At 40.4% G+C, this 21,001-nt stretch overlaps 3 protein-coding genes across 4 annotated transcripts; 1 reads left to right on the top strand and 2 right to left on the bottom strand.

Annotated features, from left to right (window-relative positions):
- Nucleotides 1–107: 107 nt before the first annotated feature.
- On the top strand, nt 108–2,498 carry LOC143185798 (actin-related protein 6-like). Of its 2 annotated transcripts, none has more exons than XM_076389057.1 (5): nt 108–374; nt 465–1,217; nt 1,308–1,671; nt 1,740–2,040; nt 2,115–2,498. In XM_076389057.1, the coding sequence occupies exons 1-5, from the start codon at nt 247–249 to the stop codon at nt 2,204–2,206; spliced, it is 1,638 nt and encodes a 545-aa protein (XP_076245172.1). In that variant the 5' UTR covers nt 108–246; the 3' UTR covers nt 2,207–2,498. The 2 variants fall into 2 exon arrangements, with proteins under 2 accessions (XP_076245172.1, XP_076245173.1); XM_076389058.1 differs by having other exon boundaries at nt 2,139–2,498.
- A 449-nt stretch (nt 2,499–2,947) lies between these two features.
- On the bottom strand, nt 2,948–6,979 carry LOC143185801 (acylphosphatase-2). The gene is made up of 3 exons (XM_076389062.1): nt 6,696–6,979; nt 5,586–5,712; nt 2,948–3,453 (listed from the first exon to the last, which is right to left on the bottom strand). The coding sequence occupies exons 1-3, from the start codon at nt 6,766–6,768 to the stop codon at nt 3,339–3,341; spliced, it is 315 nt and encodes a 104-aa protein (XP_076245177.1). The 5' UTR covers nt 6,769–6,979; the 3' UTR covers nt 2,948–3,338.
- A 1,633-nt stretch (nt 6,980–8,612) lies between these two features.
- Nucleotides 8,613–14,138, bottom strand: LOC143185799 (uncharacterized). Its single transcript, XM_076389059.1, has 4 exons — nt 13,548–14,138; nt 11,803–11,955; nt 9,062–9,412; nt 8,613–8,923 (listed from the first exon to the last, which is right to left on the bottom strand). Exons 1-4 carry the CDS (start codon nt 14,136–14,138, stop codon nt 8,759–8,761), a joined length of 1,260 nt encoding a protein of 419 aa, XP_076245174.1. The 3' UTR covers nt 8,613–8,758.
- Nucleotides 14,139–21,001: the final 6,863 nt, after the last annotated feature.

The raw sequence follows: 21,001 nt of genomic DNA on the forward strand, positions 1-21,001 counted from the left end.
TATCTAGTTTGAAATGTTCCCGGTAATATCTAATTTAAATTCCTATCGCTTGTAGCGTTATGATCTTTTTCTGGACTGAATTGGTAACGTCGGGTGTGACACCAAAATGGTAATCCACTATTTCACTATAGAGTTCTAGTGTCGTACTAGAAAGGATAAGGTGGATGATGGTCTAGTTTATATTTATTTCATGCTGATTTTAAACATTGAAAATTCATTCATTTCATATTGTGTTTATTAATAATTATGGATCCTATGATATTACCCGAAGAAGTTTGGATAAAAATTTTATTATACTGTGATGTACCTGATATTATTGCTTTTGGAAGAACATGTAAATACCTAAAAAAAACTTCAGATACTGAGTACTTATGGTATGCTTAAGGTTATATTTATGTTTAATCAGATTAGGAATTAATATGTAGTTGTTCAATAATTAACACGTTTTACACCTTTTTTTTCAGGAGAATAAAGTGGCTAGAATTAATTTCGAAAGTATACTTCAGATTTCCAGATATAAAATGTCTGCAATCACTTAATGTCAGTTTCAAAGCTATGTGTTATAGGTTGTATATGATAACAACATTACCAGAGGGTGTTCGTTTTTCAAAATGCTATCATTGCAGTAGTTATACGTGCCAAAGAAGTTGTGTTGAAAGTTCTATTGAAAAAGTTGTAATTGAAATTGGAAATAAATATACATGGGTTACTAAACCACCTGATTTATGTGGTGTAATAACAAAACATTTCTCTATGTTTGCTGTACCTAAGCATATTAATGAAATGTATGTAGAACAAATGCAAACACACAATGCTTCAAATATTGATTCAAATGTCAGTGGTCCATTTTGTATTATTTGTAACCCAATGAAAGTATGCAGAGATAAAAACAGATTAATCAGACATGAAAATGATCCATCATGTTATACAAAGACAAATCCAATGTATGAAGAACTTATAAATGGATATTGCATGGATGCTGTAAAAGTATTAGGAATTTCAAATGTTGACCTTGTTAGCCCAGCAGAGGCATTATTAAAGGATGGAGCATTTCCTGTTCTTAAAACATTTATTGACCATTTATTTCATAAGGCGGGTCTGACTAAAATATTGAGAGAACCTAATGCAGTACTAATGTTTTGTGAACCACTAGCTATGCATCCAACACTCAGAAAACAATTATTGCATTACTTATTTGAAGAAGTTAAAATAGCAAGGTGTGGTAAAAAAACTGTAATGAAAAAATTCACTTCTAAGCGATCATTTTAAAAAATATTATAACTAGAACCAATTCGTATAATTTGTAGGGTATGTCTGTATCCGAAACCTTTGGCAACATGTTCAATAATGGATATGGACACTTGTGTGGTTGTTGATAGCGGTGCTCTTAAAACAACTGTAGCTGTTGTAATTGGAGGACGTGTTATACCCAAACGCTGGAGATTATTACCTGTGGGTGGTTGGCATGTGGCTTATCATTTAAAACAAGCCATGCATTGGCAATTAAAAGAGGAAAATGAAATTCCCATATCATATTTGGATAAAGTAGAAGTTAAGAAAAAATGTAGACTGAGTTACAATATTAAGAATGAAGAAAAACCAGGGGAACAAAAATTTAGGGAACAAATTAATGTTCCAGCTGACTGGCATGCAGCTGAGAGGCAATTTTGGGTAAGCTACTTCTAAACTTGTACTTATGCAATTTTAGACATAAGTTCTAAGGTAGATGTATTTTTCAGCGAGTTTCTTTGGGTTCAGAATTATATATTGCCCCTGAAATGATGTATATTAATCTTGGGTTACCACAAGTAATAAAAGATATAACATCTGGTTTATCAGAAGAATTATTGTATGATTGCCTCTCGAACATATTACTTACTGGCGGCAATACAAGTCTTTCAGGTTTTCATTTAAGATTAGCTAAGGATTTACGGGAGTTATTACCGGAATATAGCCAAATCTTAGAAGTCAGAGGCTATCCAGGTTTACATACTTGGAGTGCTATAGGGTCGACATATGTGTCTTTAACTGTGCATCCGGGTAAACATATAAATTGTATAAATATTTTTGCATTCATTATAAAGGGATTTTCTTGTATAGAATTACAATTTCAGGTAAAACTCCTCCTGAATACGTAGAGGGTAGTCCATTTTGGCTATCTAGAGAAGAGTATGTTTTATTCGGATGCGAGTCATTAGAAAGCTGAAACCTAAAAAAAGGTTCTGCCCTAAGAATGCCACTATTTTGCGGGAATAAAAGTCCTTAAATTAAACATAATTATAAATCATTGAAAGGACATTCCAAGATAAAGCCTTCAAATAAAGTTCAATATTGGTTGGTATTGATTAGAGGGTTCTGTAAAAATACAAATTATTTACTTTCTAGTTTACAGAGTTGATCCAACAAGAAAGTAAGAAATTGTAATCCTGTTTTCTGTGTGAGATTGTTATTTTTATGTATATATTACAAATAGGAAATTGTTTTATAACCTCTAAATTATTTAAATTAAATCGTTCGTATAACACTGGACATTTATAATAAAATGTTAAGTAATGTACAAATTAATCATAAAGATATTTATATTAGAATTGTTATAAATAACATTTTTATTAACGAGAATTCACGTGAATTATTACATCATTGTAATAATATTTCATTTACAGTGTGCTAGGTATATGTAACATGCTCAACATCTTTATAATGTAAACTTGTATATAACAAATTTAAATTATAAAACAATATAAGTATTTATATGATTTTTATAAATTATATTTTCCATTCCATGTACACGTTTTCTTTATCTACCAGTAATTAAAATTAATATCTTTTTAATGTCGTTGTTAGGTAATTATACATTCCCGCATTTCTCCTTGTTCCATTACAATTGTGATTTTATGTTACATTATGTTCACAGCAGGTAGTAATTCCTAATAGTATTTTGTGAAAAAGCGTTTTACGTGTATTTTATTATAGTAAAAATCAATTGTACATTAACAGTATCTATTTTGAATTTACTTATCGATCTATGAAGATAAAAGTACACTGTGTAACAGTTTAATTCGTAACAACCCTATTAACAATGGAGCAAATTGCTCTTCATTCTCAAAATTGAACACTCGCATACTGGAAAAGGTATTGTTTTCATATATTATTTACAGTACTACAGGGCTTTTAAAATTAAATTTGACACGAATTTCGCTATAGAAAGGTCTTCATCAAATAGCTCCATGAATATCATAAAAATGTAATAATTGAGGCAATACTCTAAAATAAATCATTGTATCCTAGTATATATCTTCAAAACGCATCTTTGTTATTTAAATTTCATGATTATTCCCTTAAAAACGTATGACAAAACCTTTGTACTGTAGCCTGCTGACACCTTCCCAATTCGTAAATTCGCAGTGATGGATCTCGCTGCCTGGACTTCCCACTTTTGTGAGCCACTCTGCCCTGAAACAACCAACAGGTTTTCAGTTAGACCTGTTATCCTCTCCTAATTTACAAACTATTATCATTCTCCCAATTCATCATTAACCCCTGAGACCCCGAAACCAGTGGTCGTTCTCTCCCCCTTTGATGCACCCGATTTCTCCACCCCCTCGATGCGTCTCGAGTTCAAAGAAGCGACTTAATGGGGTCATTCTGAGAAACATCGTTTCCTCATCAACTGACGGTCGCGTGAAAGTTATCAGTGACCAAAATAACGATCGACTCGAAGTCGTACATACGCCTATCTACGACGGCCGCGACGATGGTCTCACGATGGCCCGCGGTTTATAATTAGCGGCTAATCAGACCGAGTTCAGATATTTTAAGCAGCTGTATCGAAGTAGGATCTTTAAAGTCGATCAGCTGTCCCGTGACAACAACATCAGCTTAACGACACAACCGCGAGCAGAGTTTTATCATCGATATTCTGGACTTGGTCCGATTCCTTTGCTCTGCCCTTCCTCCCGAAGAACATTTTCGGACGAAGGAACTTCAGGAAAGTCTTAGAAGCTTGCAGGAAGGAAACTGGTCGAAGTTATTAACAGGTGTCCCCGAAATGATCGTTAACAAGTAGTTGGAAACTTTGTGATTTAGAAGTTGCATTTCGTTGCGATTTTGGGAGAAGATATTCAGGAGACAATACCTGTTTAAGGAGCGTACAGAGTACAAAGATGTCTACTGTTGCGCAAATATTGTTTAGATAAGTAAATGCACGCGAGGAATTGACGGATTCCCTTTTGGGGGGAAGCCAGAAACCGATGTTCCGTCCTCGACCGAGCTATTTTCTTCAACTTCAGGTTCACGAACAATACGAATCCGACCGCGAAACCAGGTTCGTGGGACGTTCTCCAATTATCATACGCTCGTCAGCGTTCGCGTTTAGATTTATTCGCGTAACGTTCTCGCTCGATGAGAAATAATTCGTCTTCCTCACGTTCCCCATTGCATCGTACGCAACTGGCAAAATATATGGATCAGTAGGTCTGGCTCTCTAAATAACGATTACACCCTTCTCCTCTTATTTTCTCTTCGCCTTCAGAAGAACTTTCCACTCTCTTCTTGCATTGCCAGGGCGTCGTGGTATTCTAGCATTATTGATACTATCATCAATCATTTCACAGTCCATTAACCGATCTACTTCAATAAAAAAGTACACATTTGGCTGTTCAGTGAAAGTAGAATCAGATAAGACAGCCAAGTGTTGTCTGACCAAATAGCATTTTCTTAAAGAAGATTACTTTATTGTTTGAAACGTGTTCAAGATAGCTTTTTTTTCTCTTGCAATATCCGTCGCTCATCGCTTCTTCATCTTTGGCACAATAAGAACATCACGTGCTAAAGAGTACCAGATGTATGCAGTTCGAAACCAGTCGGAAACGCGTCCATGTAATTCGGCGATAAGTTGCGAAGGAAAGAGACGACGCGATCTGCGCCATTATTTCATTAAATCGTTATTAAAGTCAGGCCCAACTACCTAATGGTCGTTACTCGGCAATTTGCGGCTAAGGTCACGCGATTTTAAGGGAGCAGCAAATTCGTAGCGCGTGTCACGACTTCGTGGAACGAAGGAGGAGAGACTCGTGTTTGAGGAATGTTATCGTGTCCTTTACAGCTCGTCTATAATTTGATGAAACTCTGTTTACCAGCACCTGACTATTGCTCTCTAATCATGGCGTATTTTTACAGAATAATGATGCAGAAATTATAATCAGTAGCATACAGGTGTAGAAGTATTCCTAGCGTAGAAATTGTCCATTGAAACTTTCTTTAATTGATATACATCATAGGATGAGTTCATTTCATTAAGTGTACTTCGTACACTATCATTTTGTAAAGATATATCTAAGTCAGAGGATTCTCTTCTGTGGATACATCAAAGTTAGAGGATCAATTCTTCGTTCTTACTTGTTTTCTTCTTCCAAGAAGCAAGAAAACTAGAGCGGAAAGGTGCACCGTGTATTTGACTTATTTTATCGCTTTCTTCGTAATCAGAGAAACAGATAAATTTCAATAAAAATGAAGTTTCGCGCTTGTTTGCCAATCGGCGCCCGACGGTTCGTGAAGCTGCCGGCTGTCGAGGGATCGCAACTCACATCTGATCGACGAGCGCCCGTGGCCCCTGCATCTTTCCAAGGATGGTGCCAGACTTGCTGTTCTTCACCCAGCCACAGATCCCCAATTGCTGGCATATGTCCCTCACGTATTTCGGGAAGTACACACCTAGAAATTTGTCAGACAGCAATTAAACATGTCAATAAGCTCTTATTGCCAGATAGACCTATTGTTCTATCAGACATAGAAACGTTTGCTTGGTCAATTAGATATTTCATAGATAATAGCCTAATGTTTATGCAGTTCCACGTGGTATTGTTATCGCTCATCTTATCTCTTTTGTAATAGGTATACGATTCAATCTGTCTCAAATTTTCAATGAGTTTGCTCTGTCACTTCACTGTCAAGGGTCGAGATACATGTGCACCTATTTTGGATATGTACATCTTTTAATATATGGTTTCGAGCTTTGACAATATTTGATATACCGTTCGAAACGATCAGGGGCTCACTTGCATTTAGTGAAGTACTCTGTCTCATACCTAGTCAGAATTTACAGTTAAGCTGTAGGAACGACGCAAACACCAATGACTCACGACTTTGATTATGATGGGGATAATTTCTAACATCATGAGTAAGTTCCTAGAAGTAGAAATATCCGGATAATGAATTGATTTTATTAGGAAATTGAGAGCCGTCCGTCAATGTCACGATGACGTCCTCCAAAAAAATTCATGGATCTACAAATGAGTTCAGCGAAGAAAAGTCTTGTCAGATTCGTGTCATTATATTAATCTACCTTTAAGAACGTGACATCATTATGACACAGTAAATAGAGATGGAGTTTCAACACAGTTGCTCCAAAAGTTTGACATTCTTTGGGGTATCCTGATACTGAAACAGCCTCAAAGATGTGAAAAGCTCTAAAAAGCTCAAGAGTACTCAAGTTGCTTCGAGACAGTTCGAATCCCACCAAGCCCCGCAAGTGACAATCGTAACTCCACATCATTATCCCCAGTGAATTTCATAAAAATTCACGACCGTGAGTCCCTCATCGATTCGAAAGGCGTGTTTTACTTGCAGTAAGAAGACAGACCAATTAAAACAAGCATCGTCCACGACCTTCCGATTAATAGAAACTGCACCCTTACCCTGCACCTTGCCAAACACCTCGAATTCAACAGAAACTAAAGGTTCATCGCGGAGGGGATCGTCCGCAGCCATTCCTGCTCCAGGAAGAGGGGAAGTAGTCGATCACCTTACAAGCTCCACTTGTCTGAACAGTGAAAGTTCAAAACCCCTTGGGAACGCGATCGACATACAAACTGCACGAAGGAGATCTTTCTCGTTCTCAGTGCGACGGCACTTCACCTTTCCCCGTGATACGACCTACCGACTGATTCTGATCGTTGCACCACGCCGTCGCGACGCCTCAAATAGACACCCCCACTCTATCGACGAAAATCCAATTGCGATCGATTCTCGATCGATCGATCCACCGTGCAGCTGCTCCGAGATTCGACCCTTTTCAGTATTTTTAATCGTCCTTCGATTTTTTTGATCGTCATAGTACTCTAACAGTAAAGGGATGATATTGAGGATAAGTGGATACTAGAATCATAGGATGAAAAATGTAATAGTTGAAATCAATTGATTTAACACACTTTTCTTCTTCGTTTTCTTTTTATTTTAATCAACGTTCCGTGTTAAAAGTCGCATATACGAGCGTATATAAATATATGTGTGTTATCGCTCCCGTTACATGGAACACCCTGTACGTGTTGGCTCGCGACAAGAATTTCGTGGCGCCCGACGATGCTCATTGGCGAATTTGACTAGGTGACGATTAGCAATTGGGTGAACACTTTGCGTTCGATCGGTCGCGATCGATTCCAGATTTGTCTGGACGTCTCGCGGCGGGGGGCGACTTCCGGCCGCGACGGCTGGCGCATTGTTCATTGTGAAAATATTAAATGTAGGCCAGGAGGGCGGCCGCTCATCGTCGAACTAACCACTTCCCATCGATGCGCCAGCCGCCCATTGTCCCGTCATTATTCCAGTTGATTAATTATTAGTACGCCGTGACGTCGTAATTGGTGTACAAGAGCAAAATCTGCGGGGTGTACAGGATGCGGGGGAGAAGGTTATAACCCATTTATAATGATCGTGTCCAGTCTATTACCATTGTCATCATCAAGGTCTCATCTAGCGCTAGGATCGCAACTGTGGCGACCGCGTGCCGACAGTAGCAAGTGTCGCAGAAAAGAGGAGGGAAAGAAAAAATAAATTCGATATTGGTCGACAGGCATCGACGATGAAGCCGGGACTTATAACGTATCGGTGACTAGAAATCCTACAGAATCTCTCGCGTTTCCTATGTCAAATAATTCTCGTTTTAGATTGCTTTTACTCTGAGGAATCGTAGATCGGTCGAGGGCAAGTCGTTGATAAGCCGAGTATTTGGTACAAGAGTGTACACGTATCGAAGCACAACTCGTTTAATCAACTCTTTCTCAATGAATCGACGCGTGTGTGTACATGTGTTCACGTGTTTGGTTTTGTTTGTAACTTACATTACGCACGGCCGTGCTCGAGAACGAAGCGAATTCTTCCTCGCGAATTCCTTCCTCCTCAGCCCTTATCGATGCACTCGCAACACACTCCGACCATACACGATCGAACACATCGATGCATCGAGTTCATTGTGCACTACGTATCTACGCGCGTACTACATCAATCCCCGCACTCGTTCGCAGCCATTCACTGAGTCCTTTCCGATCTCTCCCTTTCATCCCTCTGTCCATCATCGATCCTGTCTCCGCCCACTCGCAATCGTATGCGATCCTCCTCGATCCACCCGTCTGCCTGTCCTAATTTAATCGACTTCCTAATCGTCTATCTGTGTCTATCTACGTCATCTAGCTGCCGATCTACACACCTATACGCGCTAATCGCTTATTCGATCGCGTCTACCTGTCTGTCTTGCTCGCCTCTGTCTCGTGTCACGGACCTTTCGACGGCTTCAATGTGAAGTGCTAAGCGTTCGTTCACGATGACAATTCACTTTCACGATATGTCACTCCTCGAGCACAAACTTGACACGTGTTTCTGCTTCCTCTGGAGACGAGTTCGTCGTTCCTGTTTCACGCACGAGACATTCGAACGGTGAGCAATGAGGCTTGTCGTCGATAGGATTCGTTTCTCGGTGAGAATGTTAGACGAGAGATTCAGGGTTCGTTGGTAAGATGGTAGTGGTAGTGCTGTTCGCCAGGAGCGCCCCGTTTTCGGTGTCCTTCGCGTTTCCATCGGGCCGTGGTCGAAAGTCCTTTGAAGCCACCAGGAGATTTCGTCGTCTTGCTTCCTTCTTCTCGCGTTCGACCTGAAAAGAAGGACTAGTTAATATCTCTGCATTCGTACCGGTTTTATTTAGGTCTTTCAGTTGCAGGTGCACTAGATCTACTATTTTTTCTTTAGGTACATATTTTTATAGTAATAGAAGAGTGTCAGTTTAGCTAACCTTGAAGAATAATCGAAGATAGTGGCAAGGGAATACGACGCACTTGCCATTGTCCTCTTCAGCGTCGATGTAAACGCCACGGACAAGTATGGAGTTGCTGCAGTTGAGAAGTACGAGGAACACGAAACAACCGACGTGGGTGATCCAGCAGGAGAGTTCTGGGTTGTCTGGAACCAGCCAGAGGTCCAGGACGTTCCAGACACCGCGCCAGACGTTCACTGTGCCCAAGAAGCTGAGCAACAAGAAACCGTCCGCAGCTACTAGGCGGGCAAGGCCCTGAAGACGAGTGCACACGTATCGCATCAGTGGTTGTAGGGAAAACGTCACGGTCACTATCATGTATCCGATGGCCTGCAATTCAACGCATTACTTGTTAGAGTCGCGAGATTCGATTGATGTTAATTTGATCGTTATTAAGACTCTCAGGTTCCTAAGTCTGCAAGTCAAACAATTCGAGCTTCTCAGCTTTTGATATTACATATATTCGCGATTGAAAGTTTAAATACTTCAGCTTTTAAGTTGAGCTTTTGGAGCTAGTAAGCTTTGGAGCTTTCGAGCTTGCAAGCTTTCGAGCTTTCGAGCTTTCGAGCTTTCGAGCTTTCGAGCCTTCGAGCCTTCGAGCTTGCGATCTTGCAAGCTCCGAGCTTTGAGTTTTCGAGCTTGCGAATTTCCGCGCCTCGTAAGAGTACACTTCGACGTCTCAGTCCTGTGTAAGTTAATTGAGAAGGCAGAATTGATTCTTTCGCTTTCTATATTTGAATAAAATACTTAACGAAGTAGTCTCATGTTTTGCTCGAAAGTTACTACATTCGATCCTACAGGATACGACGAATGATCTCTCTTGGTTGATCCATTAAAATGATAATGATAATGAGAAAAACGCTGACGGATGACGTCCACGTTCCCGTCGGTCAGGGATTTCAGCGAATCAGTTCACCCAGCAAATCGTAGGCCGTTGTTTCACGGTTTCGTAGCGGCATTGCAAGCGAGTAAATGCGTGAATTGGACGACCCTCGCACAATCATCGACCCTCTTGAGAATTTACATTGCCGCGGTCGTTCGTATAACTGTGTCGCATGGAACTTCCCTTATTCCTTTTTTCTATAGAATTTAATAGTTGGGACATGACGCAAGGACCTCTTTCTTTCTTGGATTCCTATCTAATCACGGTAATTTTCTCGCAAGTCTCTAATCAATCGTATTAGGACTGACAGAATCTGTTTACAAACATGTCAAAAAATTGTGGTTATCAAAAACGGAATATTATGATCGTCAATATTGTCACACTTGACGAATCGAGTCACGGAGACTCTTAATTCGAGGTGTCTGAATTTTTTTGTTCGTGCTTCATCGATCTCTGATAAGTAATTCGCGCTGGAGGCCGTGTGACTGTTTGGCTCCCAGATCTTATCGATTGTTCTCATCGGCGAGACGCTCGTCGCGTCGAAGTGCTTTGAGATTTGTAGCAATTTCGATCGTGCGTCGATCACAGCGATCATCTGAATCTTGGGATAAAGATTTTTGTCGCTTCTACAACAATATTATTATCGTCGGAGCGGATACGTGGCGCCAATTGAATGTCATTTTGCAATGGAATAATCTCACGGGACTCGTGAATGTTGAAATATTTGTGCGGGCTGCTACTGTGTTTGCTAGCGGGTTCTGTTTGTACTGCATGCAGAATGAACAATCACAACAAGATTTTTCGAATCTCTGATGGTCTGGGTTAGGCAAAGGTGAAAACTAATCTTAATTATCTCTCAGTAGAAGTCTCGAGACTCATATTTGGTACTTTGAGTGTTTCTACGTTTGAGCATCCTAGTTTTGAGAGTTGAAACGATCGAATATTGGATGTTTTGGAGTTTCAATCTCAGAACTTCATTTCTGAGATGAGTCAAAGTATCTGAATCATAAACTTCGTGATTTTTGGAAAGAGAAACAAGTTCGTATAGATGAATCCTAGGTTTCATGAAGTTTGAGCTATAACTTCGGATAAAAGCGTGGCGAAGGGTCTGATTAATGGCGTCAGCAGACGAAGTGAGCTGGAGAGATCAACGATCGTCATTATTGAAAAATTAAACAAATCCTCTCGTTGACCGCGTTCTCTGTAACGCATTCAGGCAAGTAAACGGTAGGCCTGGTAATGGAGAAACTTACGCACACATCAACAGTTTTGTCATGTGCCCTCGCAATCATGCAATTGGCGAATATTCAATTATACAATCGGACCAACGGCGTGCCGCTCGCGCGCACTGCGTAGGTGGCACGTTACAAAATGTCGTTCAACACGTGATTGCTAATGACACCCGACGACACGCGCCTATCGATACGAGAGACACCATCGGGTCTCCGTAAATTGTTTTGTTTTTTTTTCCAATTATTTATCTATGACGAATATAATTGCTAATATGTACGAAAAGTACTAAACACTTCTAGGACTGCAGCGATAGGTGCGTGACACTTTCATAAAAATAGTAAATATTTCTACCAACACGTGCGTATATTTACAGACGCCAGAGTTTCGAAGAGCCTGCGTGTTTGTGAGTTTTATCAATCTTGTAGGTAAACAGAACTTGATTGTCTAAATTTAGAGTTCACGTGACTCTGTGCGTTCCAATGCATTCGACAATTTGTTTTTTGATTTTACTGATAACGATTTGCAGCCGGAAGTAACATTCTTTTTCTTAAGTGGCTCGTAATTTTGATTTTTTAAATTGCAAAATAAGAATATTGACACTTACGAGGGATCCAATGGCAGAATACTCTCGATCGTCTGGGAACAGGTAGATATCGAAAAGTATCCAAACGCCTCTCCATACAAACACGACCAGGGTGCCAACGACGCCGACGCTGAACGCACAATCCAATAGGTACAACGACCAGTCCCTTGTGTTCTGCAATCAAGCAACATAAACAATAGATAAGTATCATCTGCGGGAAATGTTTGAAGAGACACGGGAACCACGATAAGCGACGTTTCGCTATTGTGACGCCAAGTTAAACTCTTACGTCGAACATTATTTATAGAAAATAAATCGTTAATCGGAAGATCTCTAAAATCTGTTTACTTTAGAATAAAATTCTGGCTATAAAAAATATTAAATCGTAGTATCATCAAGTGACAGTACTATAGCAAAATTTGTAGTGTCAGTAATAGGAAAAATTGCGGAAGAAGTTGGGTCATAAAATTCATGTTCAACGAGACCTGCATGGTTCCAGAGTCGAGAGACGAGATGCATTTTGGCAATTCTGTTTTTAGAATACCTTCCAGCTGAGTGATCGTTTACGAGGCAAAATCTCTATCGGAGTGTATCACCCGCTTGCTATACACCCTTCTGTCCTCGATTTTTAAGTGACAGAGAGGACTCAACTGACGATAATTAATTTAAGATCGTTCCACTGTCTCCGTTGATTTTTCCAACGAATTCTGAATGCTATTTTCAGAATGTTCGAACTATAGACTATTTTTGAATGCATATGCAGAGGAAGTTTTAAATTACAAAATGAAAATTATGCATCTAATCTGGAAATACTCTTTGGAAGAATAATTCAGTAGAATGCTTCGAGAAGAAGGAGAAGAGATATTCCAGGACGTCAAATTTAGATGTAGGAACAATGTTCCAGGAAATTTCTATCTTGATTTTATGAGGAGAAAGCCACAAATGCATTGATGCAGCATAGGCTGCACTCGTGCGTGCGCTAACAGCACGGACGCGATGCTGTTCGACTGTCGGGAGAGACAGCCGGAAACTGTGCTTATACCTTGGACATCGATACCGTGCAACACGTAGCTAGAGCATCAGTGACGCATCAAACTATATTATCGGTTTTACACTTTCCACTTAACTGATTTACATCGCTAAAACCAATGCTCTTCTAATATTTTCTGTCTCTATTTTAAATAAATACGTAATGAACATTATACAGCTAAAATCATAACATAATTCTCTTTTTGCAACAAGAACGTACGTGTTAATATTCTAGACAAGTTTGCACTTGTAGCGTCAGCTGATCATGTGACACGTGTTAGAAAATATTATTGATGGAACAGAATTGCAGAAAAGTGCACGAGAATCAACCAGGATGATCGCCGAAGCTAAGAGGTTACACGGTGTTATCGGCGCAGTTATAGAAAACTTTATCTCGTTTAGACACTTTCAGTGTTTGAATTCTTGCTGGATGACCGATACCGATTGCGTTGATACTGTAATTTGCATCGACACGACAGTTCCAATGAAAAACGATAAATCAACCGATTTAAAAAATGAAGAAAACCGGTTCTTCAATTATCCTATAATAATCTACAACTGGTTTACCACCTATTCACGAACTAAACGTCTTCTTTTCCACTACTTCAGCTTCTCTCTCAAAGATCACCCAGAACCCTCATTCCTTCAGTACCAAACATTACCCTATCCCTGATTTCCCTTCACAACTCTTCTCCTCTATCTTGGTTCACCAATGGTCCCAGGAATGGACTACTTACGTTCACGCGGAACATGGTCTGCACTTCGAAGTATCCAGGACAGGAGTCCAGGCAAAGGGAGAAGGGTGGCGCGGAGATGTTCCTGATGGCGCGCATGAAGGCCAAAGCCAGGAGACTAATAGCAGTGGTGGCGAAGACGGTGCTGGGCGTGAGCTCTGTGTACAGGTCGAGGGCCTTCCATGCGCCACGCCATGCGTTCACGCAGCAGAACCCGAAGATCGCTGTGTACAGCCTCGAGCCGACGTAATAGGAGAGCCTGTGCTTGTCGGGGTGCAACAGGTCGTTGAGGACATGCTGGCTGACGTTGAACACGTACAGACCGATGAAACCGATCAATATCGAGGTCAGGCTGCTGAGCACCGGGTCTTCAGGGTAGACGTAGACGTCGCTGAGGCCCCAGGTGCCTCTCCAGTAACCGACCACCGCTGGCGCGGCCACAGTCGCGCAGAACACCGTGTCCAAGATCGTGAGGATCGTGTAATGGAGGCGACTCGATGAACGACCGCTCAGACTGCTCGTCATCCCGGTGCCACCGCGTAACTCGACCATTCTCATCCAATCCTGATCGAGCCTAGTCGCACCGCTCATCATGCATGATTCGAGGCTGTGGCGGTACGCTCTCTCTGGTGGTGCATGACTTTGGCTGGCCCCCTCGTACACCAATAGCCCAGCACGCTCATTCTCTCATGAATCGCAGAAATCCTCCGATGGGAACTGATTTGCAAGCAATTTCGGTATCGATTTGTGAATATTAGGAGGATTATGCAGAGACTGCGTCTATGCTTTCAGGTACCACTGGAGAAAAGGTCTTGGTCCCTTTGGACTCAGCTGGTGAAAGGAACTTCGTCCTTCGATATCCTACCGGTCGCTGATGAGACTCGGGCTGGAGACACTGTTCAGAACACTGGCCATGGTTTCCTCGAGCTCTCACGTTCTCCAGAATCGTTCTTCTAACGTTTACAGCGGATCTTCTTGAAGTAGTACTGCCTCTTGATCGCTTTGATCATTCTACCCACAGAACTGTCTCCTGTCGAAACCTTCTCGCGTATTCAATAAAATACGACCTTCTCGAGCTGTGTGCAGAGGTGTGAACCAGGTTTCACGACTTCCTCTCGTCATGATCAAACCTCCCAAACTTCGTCATCGCACATCGCCTTTAGTCCCACCGAGCAATCGCGAACAACTCTCAGACTTATCGTCAGGATCGATGATTATCTCGCGGTAAATCCGACCATCGCGTTTGGATCACGATATTCTCTGGCGTGACCGATGCTCCTTCAGTTTCCCGACGATCGACCGACTCCGCTGCGGATGGTGCACCGTTGCACACGGGGCGAGGTACGCGGCTGACAGCCGACAGGTCGGGCCGCGGGTGAATACTGGCATCTGTTCAGTCACCGCTATCTTTTATCAAGTGCTAAGCACAGACCAACACTATCGCATTATCATGAACGGCACCGTCATACGGGCCATGGCATAGAGAATAGTACGGTGTGCTCTGCTCTCTTCCCTTCCTTCCTCGATCTCTCTGGCCACCCCCACCCACGTGTGGTCGGCGTTAAAGCTGCGCTTCGTGCGGTCGATTAACGAGCGCGGGGACGAGCTTTCGGCACCCACCGCTCTAAGAAAGTTCAAAGGGATCCCGTCGCGCCGCAGGAAGCTGCCACGGGCCGTTCGTGTGGTCGCGACTGTAATTGGATGCGAAACACGATTGTCAGGAAATTCGCCTGACGGCTGTTGCTCCAGGAGGATCATCTGCAGGGACTCCCTTTGACCTTTCTGCTCCGCCAGTCGGTGAACCCGAATGAATGCCGGCGAACGCTGATGAACGTTCATTATTACGGCCACTGTTTGTCAATCTGGCCGCCGTCTAGCTCCGGTTCTCGACGCGCCTGACGGATCTACAGGGGGATTAGTAATTCCTCCTGCGTCGGTGCACATGCACTCCACAGGGTGATTCCAGAAACTGGAACAGACTGACTGTCCCTTGAGTGGAGACAGAGGAAAGCAGTAGGTCCTGATTTGCGTAGTTAAAAATATTAGTATTTTTGTAAAATCATGGAAATGATTGAATTTTGTGTTATACAAATTGGAACAAGAGATTGCCAAAGTCTGGAGGGCTGATTATCCATGTTATTTTATGGATTTCAATATGATTCTTAATTTTGGATTGTAGTCATAATTGATTAATTAAGGTGTTGATGTACAAGACACCTGTTTGCGTCATATTCAAGGTGTGTGCAAGAACAATCTTTACGCAATCTAGTCATTCGAATATTGACATTCATTATTGAAGAAATCTGGAATACGATTAATCAATGTGAACACGTTTGGCGTAATCGACAGTGTACGAAATTACAAGGCTGATTGAAGCCACTTTGCATTTGAAGCTTCAGGTTTTATTAACCCTTTTCACTCTGAGGAGTGAAGATTCGGAGCTGGCTTACAAAATGGCGACTCGAATGGATTTTTCCTCTCCAATGTGTCGCAGTTCTTCTTTTCTTCGTAGGTCTGTTTCGATATTGTCATCTAGGGTTTCTACATCTTTAATAAATATTGATTTCCTTTGGTTCGTCCTCGAGGAAATCTGCGTAAGGTTGATAAAGAAATTAAATAGTCATTAGACTTTGTTAGAAATCCAGGCACGAGCATTTTCACTGGGAAAAGCTTCAAAAAAGCGGATGCCACGTAACTGGTGATTAAAGTGCACTCAATATGCAGACGCTACTTAACTATTCAGGAACCAGTGTTTATTGATAAGAAACAAGATAGCGGAATGGAGAAGTGGCTACGCGACAAGCCACCTTGAAGCCTCATTTTTCTGAGTGGCGTTTCCTGTCCGTCAGATTCATCGAGCTTTTGTCGTGCCGAACGCATCGCTAATCGGCACCTTTTTGTACACCAATCAAGCTTGGATTACGACGATCCTCTCACCTTGACCCGTCATTTTTTTCGCGATGGACATTGTTAGCCACGAAAAAGAAGCCTCTTCTTCTAATCTCCCGCTTTTTCTTTGTAATTTTCATATCTCTCACATCTTGTCATAATCAATCATAATACACAGTGAGTAGAAATCGAAATGTTACCTTTTTTATGTCTACGAACCTTTAGTGTCGATACTTGAACGTACCATTTTGTGTGTGGTGTTGTTGAAGTCAGAGTTTTACCAAAATAAGTGCCGAAATGGAACGATTACGATTATCACAAACACATAATTACGCAATTTTCACTATTCACATAAGCTTCAATGGACGTTACACTGATAACGTTAAGATAAAGCGATGAAGAGTACCGTTCACCGATAGATTTCTTTCAGAATGTCCAAGAAGTTGTACCACGAGGTTTATTAATGTTTTTTATTGACACACGATCACTTGAACACTCGAATAAAAAAGTTTATCAGGTTTCTTCTTACCTAATTTATAATGCCGTGCCTATAATCGATTATCAGGGAAGTAAATACAATTATATTATTGAGTGTTTCCAAAATTGACGATGGGAAAACCCGTTATCTGAAATGCTCACTTAGAATCCTGCATTCGTGAAGAAACCAGTGTTTGTTCGACTTGCCAATTTAAATACTAAATTATCCTCGAGTGATATCATTTCACAAAGATACGATATTATCGATTCCGTTCACCGATCTCGCTAATTGATAATATCCCTAGCGGAAAGGCACATGTATAAATAAAACGTGACGATAACGAACGTTTACTTTTCTTGTCGATTCTGGAACCAATATGCATTGTTTCGCAAAGACGTAGGGAAGACCCGAGAGTATTGTGAAAGTGGTTTACTTTTAGTAACTATACGTGAAGATCGTAATAAGAGAAGAAAGAAAAGGACTTACTAATTTGTATCGTGTTGGAAAGTGAAACACGAAGGTAAGTTTATCCACGAAGACTATTAAAGGGGGTGCCATGAGATTTCGGATGGATCGCAGAGCTGCCAATAGTGTTAGCACTACTAACATCGTGACCACTGTGATCCTGAAATAAATTGGTAGAATGAAGTTAAGGCAGAAAGTATTTTCATATTAAAGTCGCATCAGCGCAAACAAAAATTGGGTAAATTATGTAAAAATAAATATACAATATTTGTTATAATCAACTGCCATGCTGTTATTAATGGATCAGTGTTAAAGTTAATTTCCTGAGACGTTTAATTTGTACGTGGAGTAACTACATATCTTGACTACTATTTGGGATTAGCATAACAAACGAAGGCGTGAAAGACGATTAACAAACTATTCTTATCACAACTTAAGGAGTGTTTCTCTGCTGTGACATTAATGACCCATGTGTTCCGTGCTCTAAAATGTAAATAAAATTGTTACTTTTTTTTTTTGGAATAAAGAAAATAACAAGTACAGCTGAAATATTTACTTAGTCTTTTTTTCTTTAATCTAGTAATCACTTTTCAGTAATATATAGTTTCTGCAAAATTAGGTGTTAATGGGCTCACCGAATATGGCCATTGAAGTAGTAGTCGAAGATAAACCATCCGCCCCTCCACTGTGCGTTGCAGGTCACCCCAAAAACGTACGTGTATACAATTTGCATGATTTTGAAGAGAACCTTATACGCCCAATTTTTCTTCCTCAATGTCCCAGTCATTCTAGTGTGCAAAAAATTCTTGAAGATCGCGAAAACTATGTGCACTAAATTGCCGAGGATGAAGCACAACACTCCAGGGACTCTTGAGATATTAAAAAAGAAGAACTTATTGTAAAGCAATCCAAGTATTATTTAATTGTGTATTTACTAATTGCATTACCTGTAAAGGTCCATCAAAGTCCATATTCCTCTCCAAACGCCAATTATCAATGGGGCGATTAAAAACATCGAGATAAATACATCAACTAGCGACAGTATTCGTTTCTTCCTTCTTAGTTTTTGCTCGAAAACGAATTCACTAAATTTATTTTCTGAATCCTCCTTTTTGTAGAGATTGCCTAAGAAATTGTGAACATCAAGGGGCTCGATCTAATAAAAAAAAAAATTGATGACACAAAAGTGAAAAACCTAAAAAAATGAGCAATGTTACCTTAGAATTATTTTCCTGATACTTTTCTTCATTATCTGTAGAACTCAGAGTTTCTTCCTGTTTAATTTCCTGTACAATAAGAGCTTCTTCTGCGTCTTCTGATTCTTCAGTATCCTCTGACATGATTTTTAAAGGTTCTTCCAGAATATTTAAATTAATACTGTAAATCCTATTAGTTGTAATTGTAAACACATCAGGGATGTCATTCAAGCTTTTCACCCTTCTGTCTTTTAATGTTAACGTCATCTTGGAGAGCGAAATTTTTAATCGAACGAACAACCGAAGAACTAACTCTTAGAGAACTCGATAGTGACACGATTTGCGTGGAACTGTCATTACAGAAGAAATCGACTTAGACAAACCAACATTTCTAAAGTACTAACTACCACTTTCGTTATCACCAATGACAGTGTGAATGAGACGCTTGCGCATAAGTTTTTCCCATTCCTGAAGCACGTCTTATTTTTTCAGTCCATGCAGCTATTGATAGATTTTATTAAACTTCATTCTGATGCACATGTGCAAATGCTCATTTAGATTGACTCATTAGATAGCATGCAGTTTCTGATTTTTATCTCAGATTTAATTAGTATCAGAATAGATGCTTTATCAACATTCTTGCGTTTCTCAAGAGTTTATTTCAGGACAATGTTAAGGAAGTTTTACATTTTGCAAACCAAGTCTCTGACTACCAAGTCTTTAAATCGAAGTAAATATCAACAACCTGTTGCTTAAGCGTCGAACATTTTACCAAAGGTAACTCTAACAGCCAGATGAATCTCTGTAAACGTCGTGAATAATCCCACGATAAATATAGAAAATCTTCTGCACGGGACTGAAGGCTCAATAATGGAACCAGACAAGCAAATATACTTACATCGCGTCGTTAAACCTCTAACTCGTGTGACAATTAATTGTGCACAGTTGATCAGAAGAAAATATCAAAAAATGCCCAAAGAGCAACAAACAGTGCTTAAAATAGAGGAAACCAGGTGATCATCGCGAATTCTCAGAACTCCCGAATTGCAAACAGATTTGATTTCATTAGTTCTTCATTTATTACATTATTTTCTAAGGAAAAAAATTGACAGGGATTCTCCGAAGTACCGATGTTTGCCAGAGACGCCTCGATGAAGGGTATAATGAACTTTGACAGAAGTGAACGCGGAGTGTCAACAACTCGTTTACGCCTGTCGAAAGCTTTGTTCAGGTATGCTTCCTCGGGCGCCACTGATAAAGTTAATTGTGGCGCCTGTCGATCGCGTTGCCGCGATCGCGATGCTTGCATTGCCTGAGCCACTTTTAATTACCACTTTTCTCTTCGAATAAAATACACACGAGTCCGCGAAGAAGATGCACGTGTGTTTGTTCTGTTAGTTAGGACGTGAGACTTGCCAGTAAGTTTCGCGTTTGCAATTGAAGGTGATGTAGACAACGATCGAAGAGTCAACACAGTTCCACTTCGAAGGAAAATATCGCTGTGCTTTTTAACACATTGTCACTAAAGACGAGAAGATGCACGGATGAAAAAGTTTTCAGACCCTCTCTTGAGATTGAAATCTGGAATTATATTTTGTTCTCGCTACTTTTTTATGTTATATTGTCTGTAGTAGTACTTTATCGGTTTACATAGCGTGCGTCACGTAAACTTTGCGAAATTATCGCGTTTGCGCAAGGAGGAGGTGGAAAAATGGAAAAGTTAGTAATTTCTTCCATTCATGTCTAATGAAACTTTATTTGATCAGAATTTTTAGAGGGCTTTTCGATTTCGGCCAAGTTTGTGGAATGATGTTGCCGTAGTTGCCTTTCATGTTGATTGTTTTCTCGAAACATAAAATTGATATATCTAGTGATTTGTACCTTAGACGAATATTTTTCTGGAATAAATAACTCCAAATATAGAGCTATTTATAGTTACTTACCTGTTAAATTTCCCTCCAAATTGCGCAGTTGGTTCCCGCGCAGTCATTGTTTTACACTTGGTGGCGCATATGGTCTATTCTTAAAGGCAGCGCAATTCAAAAAGTCACAACAGTTAAAATAAAAATATGTTAAGATTCTATAATATTTAAATCACCAATACATACCATATAAAAGCTGCGCCATGAAGAATGCTAGACAGTAGGGAAAATAATAATTATTCTTCAAACAATCTTCTGTATGCGCTTCAATTTATTGTAATTACGTTACATCGATAGATGTACACCGCCTTTAGGAAAGCTCTGTTCTTATAAAAATACGTAACAAAGCTCGATCGCGCTTAGCAAGCATGATTATCGATAAATTAGGAAGCGAAACTAGCGTGGGGAAAGGGGAATTGTCGTTTGAAAACAGTCGTTTCGTTTTTTGTACCTCGTGAATGAACTCTCGTGATCTTTTTGTGCGTTTCCGGTTTGCGATCCTCCCGG

This window comes from Calliopsis andreniformis, chromosome 12 (genome assembly GCF_051401765.1).
Source record: "Calliopsis andreniformis isolate RMS-2024a chromosome 12, iyCalAndr_principal, whole genome shotgun sequence".
Lineage (NCBI taxonomy): Eukaryota > Metazoa > Arthropoda > Insecta > Hymenoptera > Andrenidae > Calliopsis > Calliopsis andreniformis.

What these genes read in the sequence shown, in the direction of transcription:
- LOC143185798 (XM_076389057.1), top strand. Translation starts at nt 247, where the DNA reads ATGGATCCTATGATATTACCCGAAGAAGTTTGGATAAAAATTTTATTA. An exon ending in GAAGAAGTTAAAATAGCAAG is followed by an intron (nt 1,218 to 1,307) that starts GTGTGGTAAAAA and finishes TATAATTTGTAG; the next exon opens with GGTATGTCTGTATCCGAAAC. An exon ending in GTCTTTAACTGTGCATCCGG is followed by an intron (nt 2,041 to 2,114) that starts GTAAACATATAA and finishes TTACAATTTCAG; the next exon opens with GTAAAACTCCTCCTGAATAC.
- LOC143185801 (XM_076389062.1), bottom strand. Translation starts at nt 6,768, where the DNA reads ATGGCTGCGGACGATCCCCTCCGCGATGAACCTTTAGTTTCTGTTGAA. An exon ending in GGTGTTTGGCAAGGTGCAGG is followed by an intron (nt 5,713 to 6,695) that starts GTAAGGGTGCAG and finishes ACAAATTTCTAG; the next exon opens with GTGTGTACTTCCCGAAATAC. An exon ending in CGGGCGCTCGTCGATCAGAT is followed by an intron (nt 3,454 to 5,585) that starts GTGAGTTGCGAT and finishes TGGTTGTTTCAG; the next exon opens with GGCAGAGTGGCTCACAAAAG.
- LOC143185799 (XM_076389059.1), bottom strand. Translation starts at nt 14,138, where the DNA reads ATGATGAGCGGTGCGACTAGGCTCGATCAGGATTGGATGAGAATGGTC. An exon ending in ATTCTGCCATTGGATCCCTC is followed by an intron (nt 9,413 to 11,802) that starts GTAAGTGTCAAT and finishes GTTGAATTGCAG; the next exon opens with GCCATCGGATACATGATAGT. An exon ending in ATCTTCGATTATTCTTCAAG is followed by an intron (nt 8,924 to 9,061) that starts GTTAGCTAAACT and finishes CCTTCTTTTCAG; the next exon opens with GTCGAACGCGAGAAGAAGGA.